Here is a 9,641-nt window from a genome sequence, read left to right on the forward strand (position 1 = left end):
TTTTATCCAACTTTTTTTTTTTTTTAATTTTGTCTCAAGTTTTCTAAATCATCAAAACATAATTTCAAAAACAATTTCTCTCAATATTCGCAATTTTTCAAAATATCGCACACCTAAACGAACCATTATATAAATTTTTAACAGAAGATCGAATCACGTACACTGGCTTGCATTAATTACACAAGAATAATGCTACACACACTCTCACTTCTTTACACCCATTTCTCAACACCCTTAAGTGACTTTTAAAATCGTTATTGGCTTTGATATGAATCTTTATTAGATTTTAATTCAATGGTAGTTTTAAAAGCTATTGGAGAAATGAGTGTAAAGAAATGAGAGTGTGTGTAATATTACTCATTACACAATGTAGTCGGTTTTGAATGAGAAATTAAACAATTATTATTAGCATGTATATATTAATTACACAATGCTCACCATTTCTATGTGAGCCAAGGATCCTGATCATCGAGTTCAAGAAATTTGTTCACCCAGTCTAAACCATATGATCCTTCAGCTGTGAAGTCAAAGAGCTCGTTCACATCAAAGTTTCCTTCAGAATTCCCGCTTTCTTTAGCACCCTCCACGCCCACATGATCGACGCTGTAGGTTTTTTGAGGCATAATTACCTGATCATCTTGTGCTGACAGTGCTGTAGTCGTGGAAGCCTCTGGTGTTTTCTCCTTTTGATTTGTTTTCTTGCTTAGATGAGAATTCCAGTAGTTCTTTATCTCGTTGTCAGTCCGTCCTGGAAGTCTCCCAGCAATTAAAGACCACCTATATACATAAACATATACTTTCTTTGATTAATTTGCTTCTCTTGGATAACCTTAATTAGAGCATGCAATGACTTTTTTCTTTTCTTTTAGACCGTAAGTAGTAGGCGTCACTTGGTCCAGGTGTCTGATGAAGTACTAAGTTTAAGGTTTGACCCTCTTGAGTTTAAATAATTTATTGAGGCCACGAAAGCTGTACGTAGCTTTACTCTACCCATCTAGAGAGCGTTCTGCACAGTATTCCTAGAATCTAGTCAGGGCGGATACTCTGGTTATATATATATATATATATTTGATTCACTAACCTGTTCCCTAGTAGCTTATGAAGCCTTATTATCAAGTCCTCCTCTGCATCTGATATGTTGCCTCGTTTGATATTGGGTCTCAGATAATTCAACCATCTCAATCTGCAACTCTTCCCGCATCGGTTCAAACCTGCCAAAAAAAATAAAAATGAGAACCTTTTAGGCTTCCCATCAAATTTAATACCATATATATATAGAGAGAGAGAGAGAGAGAGAGAGAGAGAGAGAGTTGATCATATACCGTTAGGTTTAAGCTTTTGTTTATTTCTCTGCTAGCTATATTAATACTTCTTCTCGACTGATAATATATATTGGTTTAATCTTAAGAATCTAAGATATATATGTGATAATTAACCTGCATTGAGTGCAATTGTTGTCCACCTCTTTGCACCATGGATTTCAATGCACTGAGACAGTTTTTGATCTTCCTCTGCTGTCCATGCTCCTTTGTTCATTACTTTCTTGGCTGATCCATCATTTTTTGGAGCCATGAGAGAGAGAGAGTGGTCTTGCTGATGGAGATCGCAATAGAGGGAGAGAGAAGTGAGAATTTAAACATGAACAGTACTCATGAGCACGTAAGTCAATCCAGCTATGAGCTACCCTTCCCGGCGAGGGAGGGAAAGAAAACTAGGGCACCTTAACAACAACCAGATCTAGTCTTAGACAGGCAGACCTATGAAAATAGTTAGTACAATGATTCTCCCACGACACCATTCACGTTAATATATTTGTTCAACATCTCCAACAAAATAGACAAATAATTTATAATAGTTAAAATTGATTATTATGAATCATTTTTCATCTCCAACAAAATAGATAAAATTTTTTTTTTTCTTCTAGTAAGAGTTTAGCTCTCTCCCTTTCCTTCTTTCTATTTCTCTATCTCCTTATTTCTTTCACACTTTTTCTCACACAAAATAATATTTAAATACAAATAAAGAATATAATAGATAATCTGTTAGAGAGAATATAGAAAAAGTAATAACTAAAATAAAGAGAATTGTATTTTTTCAATAACTACTATGACTATTATTTACATTATGACATATAAGAGAGTTTTTTAGTGAGCTCATAATATAGCATGTTGATAGTACATAACCTAAAAGCTTAAGTCTATTAGTTTGGGTCCAACCAGAGACGGAGGGAGGGGCGGGCTAGGAGGGGCCATGCCCCCCCCCCCAATTTCCTAAAAAAAAATATTATTAGGTGGAAAAAAAATTCTAAAAAATTAAAAAAATATAAGGTAAAAATAAAAATTTAGTTTATTTGGCTCCTATCAAAAAAATTTTTTTGCTATTGGCCCCTGCCTATAAGAACTTCTAGTTCCGTCCCTGAGTCTAACTATAATATATTAACCGGTAACTATAATATTACATATTAACTATAACATACATTTTTTTAATGTGAGACCGAACCATTTTACACTCAAACATAAACATGTATATTCAACTATTTATATATATATATATATATATATATATATATATCTTCATTATAAACCCTTACGTACGAAGACACACTAATGTTATAACAAATGATATACAATTAGACAAAGCCAAGAGTTTTTATGGATAGAGACCAATGGTTAAAAAAAAATTGTTGGTAGGGACTAGTAAGCTAATTTTTTTTTTTACCTATTTTTCTTTTCTTTTTTTGGAATTTAGGGGGGGGCATTTTTTTTTTTTTTTAGCTTACTAGCGCCCCCCCCAAATTCTGTCCCTGCAATTGTTTCTGGTTAACTCTAAACAGGGTAAAATTCCTGTACAATAATATTATAACCCGGGCATTACCCTTCACCCTTTTACGTACAAATTAATACTATGTACCCTCTAACCTCGTCCGATAATTAATTATGTACATAATAATACACTTTGGACTCTATACAATAAAATTAAAAAAAAAATGAAATTTATACAAATTTTTTTTCTTTTTACATGTTCACATAAGAGGGGATGTGTGATTCGAACAAATAACCTCAATTTCATAAGGCGTGGTCTCTAGCCAATTTAATAAATAATTAATTTTGTACATAATAATACACTTTAATTAGACTCTATACAATAAATTCTAGACTCTATACAATAAATTCCAACTGTACATAATAATTATGGTAATTATTATTAGGTATCCATGTAAACCATAATGAGTATACAATTGGTTGACAATAATTGTATCTACAAACCATTTTATATATAACTACCATAATTATAATTGTACGAGGTACCAATATTATAATTTGTTGATAATGGTAGTATAATTATAAGTAGTACTTTATTCAAGGAATTGAATAATTATTGTACCCTTTTACGTACAAGAATTGTATTTTATTAACATCTCTCTCTATATATAGATATATTATATTTATATTTTATAATTATAAAAAATTACATATATATACCCTTTAAATTAGTACTCAATTGTTAATGAATCATCTAAACTACCAATTGTGTCAATATTCCTCTTAAACTATCAAACAATGTCAATGTGCCCCACAATGATAAAAATATTCTTCATAAAATTATTAAAATTATATATAAAAAAATAAAAATAAAAAGTTTTTAAAAAATTTATAAAATTTATCTCATTTGTAGTATAATTTTGTCTTTTTGTTGGCCTTACGTGGGACATTAACATTTTTTGGTAATTTAAATGGAAAAATTGAGACAATTAGTAGTTTGGGGGGAGGGGGGCGGGACATTGTGGTAATTTGAAGAGAATATGTGTATTTTTTTCCTCTTCTTTTTTTTTTTTTTTTTTTTTTCATACACTGTACTTCTAGCCACATATGAACTAATTGCAAAGTTTGTCTAGTATCTTCTCTAGTTCTCTTTCTAGTGTTTTTCTCTGTGGCTTTTCATTAAGCAGGTTAAAGGGTTGTTCATTTGACTTTCGTATTTGGCATGCAATGCGTCCTTAACGAAGATAGATATTATAGTCTAATTTTGAGAGGTTACATATCAAAGGATCCGATCGCACCGAGTTAAATATTTTGGAAGGCACGAACTAACTTTTAAGAACAACGCTCTTACGTGATTTTATAGTATTGTAACATCTTTATTTGCTTTAATTTTAATCTCTTATATTCTATTTATTTTATTGTTAATTTTCGGCTAGATATTATTTTGTATCAACAAGAACAAGAATTTTTGGATCATGAAAATAATAATCCAACATAGAGCACTTAAAAATCAATATTTTGGCCCTTTCATTGGGGGCTAATATTATTTCTAATGATCTTGAATGAACATATAGGATATATACTCTACTACAATCACTACAAAAATTTCAAGAATTTTGGACAGTTTCAAACCGTCCAGAAATTGCAAAAAACTGTCTTGAATTTGTTCCAAATTATTTATTCTAAACAATTTTAAATCGTCTAGAAAAATGGGTCGGGAATTCGGATTCTGGACGGTTTGGGCCAAACCGTCCAGAATTCCATACGGTTTGGCTCAAACGGTCCATAACAAATTCTGGACGGTTTTGCCTAAAAATGTCGAGAAATTTGTTATTTTTATTTTTTAAATATATATATATTTTTTATAATAATAATAATAATAATTCTTATTATTATTATTTTAAGATTTTTTTTTTTTGCCCAACAGTCATAGCTTCTACGTTCTACTGGAAATATCCACCAAAAATCAGCTTCGGTTCTACTTGAAATCCATCAGAGAATCGGGCTTCTTCAGTTTTTCTTAGGTTTGACAGGTCACTAGTCTCTTTCGGGTTCCACCGGAAATCAACGGAAGATTCGGTCACTGGGTACATATCCCGAGTGTAAAAAAAATCATTCACAAATCAAATCCAAAAATTTTCAAAACCCCTTCTTTCAACCGTGAATCATCATAATCCAAACACAAAATATAAATCAAACTTAAGAATCTCACTTACCAAAAAAAAAAAAACAAAGATCATTCTGATGGTTTGGAAGAGAGTGGTGACAAAGAGGCAGAAGGGGGGAGAGAAAGAGAGAGGAAGAGAGAACCGGCCGGAAATCCACGTATTCCGGTCGGATATCTCTCTATATCTGGCTAGAGATCCAGCTGGCCGTGGGTTTCTGTCGGATCAGGCCAAAGATCCGACCTCAGCGACGTCACCGACTCCGTGTCCAGATCCCGTCGTCCCATTCCCATCGCCCATCTCAGTCGCCCGCTGGAGAGAGAAGAAGAAGAATGAGAGAGAGAGAGAGAGAGAGAGAGAGAGAGAGAGAGAGATGAGGTCGAGAGATATCCTTTTTTTTTTTAAAGGGAGAGAGATCTAATTCTTTCTTTTTAAAAAAAAAAAAAAAGAAAATTGGGGAAAAAGAAAGAAAGAAAGAAGCAAACAAAGGAAAAAAAATAAATAAAATTCAGGCAATGAATTTTTTTTTTTCTAGGCGGTTTAAGGGAAACTGTATGTAAATTTACAAACAGTTTAGTTGAAACCGTCGTAATTTATTATTTTATGGACGGTTTTCAAAAAATCGGCAGTAAATTTTTTTTTTCTAGACGGTTTTAAAAATCATCTTAAAAAAAGGGTCAATAAATGTGAGTTTTTGTTTGTAGTGAATGCTTCCTGTGTACCTAGATTTTGACTATTTGTATTAAAAAGGAAATTTCTGATTTAGGTTAAAATAGTTTTACAAGCTGGAAAGGTATTTGTGTAGAGTAATTATGGATAATATATTTTTATCCTTCAATTGTTTAACAATATTGACTTGACACTCCAAACTATCACATTTATACGGTATTTAGGAGATTGTACTATTAATGTTAAAATATTAATTAAATGATTAAATTTATTATTTTTTTTATCAGCTTTAGCTTTTAGGATAAATAATTATTTAACATGATATCAGAACATAATTCTTATGAACGAACCATGATTCTATAGTTTATTCCTCATTTTAGTTCTATATGTTCGGCCTTGCTAGCTTGTTAAATGGAAATTGAATTTGAGTCTACACATAAAAAGAAAGTTAAAATATTAATTAAATAATTATTTTTTTATTTTTTTATCAATTTAAATTTCTAAGTTTAGTAATTATTTAACGTGATATTAGAAAAGAGATCTCGTGTTGGAATGACACACTAAAATCATGAGAAATGGGTAAATAATTAACCCTGTTGGGGCAGGATAGACTAAACACAAATGGTATAGGGCCTAAAACCATTATGAGTGGGCCGGGGATGGGCTGACCCATCAGATCATCTCTCTATAACAAAGCCTCTGCGGCTCTGCTTGGGTCTAATTAAACCCTCACGAGTCACAAGTGTTTGCTTTTGTATGCATGAAAATATCAGTTTCTTGTTTCAAAAAAAAAAAAAAAAAAAAGAAAATATCAGTTTCCCATTCCCCCCCCTCCCCTTCAAAAAAAAAAAAAAAAAAGAGTATGAAAACATTGAATTTTGTCCGTTAGAATTTAAAATTGATACATCTAACGGTATATATGATTTCACATTATTTACGTTTTAAAAAAACGTGCAAACATTAACTTGATATATACCGTTTGAGATCTGGCTTCAGTGCTGTAAAAAATTGAACGGTACAGATTTAGTTTCCCACAATACTGTCCTTCAGTTATCCTTCAGTTATGTAAACAGTCGCTGAAAAATAAAATAGGCACGGTAGCTGACGTTTTGTACTTGACGTCGTTTGAGGAAGTGGGGATGTCTATTTTGCTTGAAACAGGAAACAACATCCATCCACCATCTTCTTGTTTGTTGTTTCAAGCAGGTGGAAACAACATCCATCCACCATTTGAGAAAGATGGATCTGGCTTTCAACCCAACAGAAACAGGAAACAGCAGCTCGCCGAGCCTAAGTCCATCGCCGCGCTGTCACACGAGTAGCTCCCAGTACCCGCGGCGACTACAATCCAAGGGGCAGTACGCTCAGTCCCAGGAGGAGAGCTTTGGCGTTGGCTGCCATCACTCTAAAACAAAACTCTTCTACCTCTTTGCCTTATTTGCCGAAGCATTTTTCTTCACTGGCGACTTTACGCTCTTTAGCTTGACCACCAATTTTCTCACTGACACCGCCTTCTTCCCCGACTATGTCCCTTAGTCGACTTTGCCTTCACCAGGTACAAAGTCAACACAATTCCATCCTCAAATTGCCAAATAAGTCCAAACCAACTAATCCAATTTTAGCACATCAAGAACTACCCACACGCCCAAACCCATATATTTTCATCATTATTATTATTTTTTTCTTGGAAAATATACTAATTTTCATAAAAGTAAGAAATACCCACTCGCTATTACATTTACGCCCAATCACATCCAGAGCTTAAAAATCGAACAAAATTTTTTGAAGATGGGTAAAATATTTGGCAGATTAAAAAAATAATGTTTTCTCTGATCAAATTCCATGAAAGCGGGCGTGGTCCCTCTACGAACAACAGGCAATGAAGTCCCAGTTTTTTTTATAAAAAAAAAAAAAAAATTAAAAAAAAAATATAAAGAAAGACAGAGAGGAATGTATAGACCATAGCACAAGAAATCAGGCCCAAGAGGAGGATAAAAATGTGTAGTAGGTAGGTTCTGACTTGTGAGTCATTTTGCTTGCAACCCATTTGCGATTCAGGGGAGAAGAGCGTAACCAGAAAGGGAGTGGGGTCTTTGGATTAGGGGGAGACAAAAACCAGTGAATTTTCATGAAACAGTGTAGGTTGAGCAAAAGCCAAACGCCGTTTGTTTTGCTTTAACGTCAACTTTTTCCACAAGGTAGTTTATGTAAAAAAAAATCTTAACCGTTCATTTTTTTTTTTACAGCAGATGTGCTCTAGTTTAAAACCACGGTACTGAAGCCGGATCCCACCGTTTGATGCACAAACTTGCTTGCAAACCCGGATCCCACCGTTTGATGCACAAACTTGATATCTAAGTTTGCAAGCCTTTGACTTTGAGATATGGAATATGGGAGATGATACACTCACTGCAGCCTCACCTAACTCCCACACAACTCCTACTCACATGTGTGTGGGTCCCATGTATGTGGGTCCCCCACACATGTGAGTAGGAGTTGTGTGAAAATTTGGTGAGGGTTGTAAGACAAGCATTTCCTATGGAATATTCATTCTAGGAGACAACAATAGCATAATAGCATTGTGCAATAAAGTCTCCCCAATTGACCTTGAAAAATGTTTAAAAATACTGTAGTTTTACTAAAACTTTCTTAAAAAGTTATCTGATAATTTACATTATGTTAGACATTCCAAATTATTTTTTTTTCCTCAAAACTGGTTCTCAAATGATGTGTCACAATCTCATGTAATCTATCATTTTAAAAAATGTGACACAATCTCATGGGATTGTGACATATTATTTAAGAACAAAATTTAGGATGTCTAGCATTTTTCTTTACATTTTATATAAACAAGTGTTACACAGACTATCATGTGGATTACTATATTAATTTGTAAATGTAATAAGTGTCATATAAATTAATTTATAACAATTTGTAATTTATTAGTAAACAGGTAGGAAGTATCACACGTTGTCACATTAATTTGTAAAAAGATAAAAATAAATATTGTAATTAAAACTATAATTGCAGCACGTCGTTGACCTTTCATATGTAACAAATGCAGGGTTATACAAACATTGTTTATAATTACTTTAAAAAAGAAAAGTCAAAAATAAACTATGAGAACGAAATTTTGGAGGTGAAAGTAATTTTGAATGTTTTAAGTTATTTGTTAATGCTTTTACAATTTTTATTTTTATTTTTGGATAGAAAGCAAAAAAACTTGGGCCAAATGAACCTTAAAGCTTTTAAGTATTAAGAGTACTCTTAATGGAGAGTAATGCTACATATCATCCATTTGTCCTCCTTTTGTCCCCCCAAAATTGATGTGGCTATTTGTAACTTTAAGCTAAAATAAATAACAAAAGTGCTAAAAAGAGAGTCCATCGACTTATGTATTCCAACTCTATAATAGATTTGTCTTAATTTCACAAATTGTGCAGTTCTACAAGTAGACAGGGACGGAGTCAGAAAGTATTTTGAGTAGGGGCCAAGCTTACAAATATACTTATAAAAAAATAAATTAATTAGTTAAATGAAAGGCAATTTCATGTTGTTGAGAAGATACTATTCATCAAGATTGAAACCCAAGTACTCCAATAGTGGAGTGCACGACTTAGCCCATAATTTCTTCGTCTTTTTTTAATTATTATTTTTCTTCCTCTCTGTCTATGCCCCTCTTTCCTTCTCTCTCCCTCATTTCCATGCAGTCCATATGATGTTTGTGTTTTATCGTCCATAAGTTGGTTGAACCCTGGCAATAAGAGTCAAAATTTTGTAAAATTTGTAATTGAAGAAATTTACTCTTTGTTGGTCATTGAAATGGGATTGCAAATGGAAATGCTAACAGAAATGCTAACGGAAAAGCTTTTGCAACTCTTGGGAGCATCCTGAAAATGCACAAGAAAATCTTGTTGTCTTGTGAAATTTGATTCTGCCGCAATCACTTACCGTTTCTTTTCTATTTTCCTTTTATTTCATCCATTAATATGTTTTATCTTTTTCTTTTTGAAATAATTAAAAAAGAGAGTTCTAAGTATTAAAT

At 32.8% G+C, this 9,641-nt stretch overlaps 1 protein-coding gene across 1 annotated transcript; it reads right to left on the minus strand.

Moving 5' to 3' along the window:
• Positions 1 to 443: 443 nt before the first annotated feature.
• Positions 444 to 5,305, minus strand: LOC133856830 (transcription factor MYB114-like). The gene is made up of 4 exons (XM_062291870.1): positions 5,238 to 5,305; positions 1,437 to 1,573; positions 1,082 to 1,211; positions 444 to 777 (listed from the first exon to the last, which is right to left on the minus strand). Exons 2-4 carry the CDS (start codon positions 1,570 to 1,572, stop codon positions 444 to 446), a joined length of 600 nt encoding a protein of 199 aa, XP_062147854.1. The 5' UTR covers position 1,573; positions 5,238 to 5,305.
• Between the last annotated feature and the right edge of the window lie 4,336 nt (positions 5,306 to 9,641).

The sequence above is a fragment of the Alnus glutinosa genome, chromosome 14, assembly GCF_958979055.1.
Source record: "Alnus glutinosa chromosome 14, dhAlnGlut1.1, whole genome shotgun sequence".
Taxonomy (NCBI): domain Eukaryota; kingdom Viridiplantae; phylum Streptophyta; class Magnoliopsida; order Fagales; family Betulaceae; genus Alnus; species Alnus glutinosa.

Coding starts and splice junctions, on each gene's coding strand:
- LOC133856830 (XM_062291870.1), bottom strand. CDS start 1,572: ATGGCTCCAAAAAATGATGGATCAGCCAAGAAAGTAATGAACAAAGGA. Junction 1,212..1,436: donor AACAATTGCACTCAATGCAG/GTTAATTATCAC, acceptor TTTTTTTGGCAG/GTTTGAACCGATGCGGGAAG. Junction 778..1,081: donor CATAAGCTACTAGGGAACAG/GTTAGTGAATCA, acceptor TTATGTATATAG/GTGGTCTTTAATTGCTGGGA.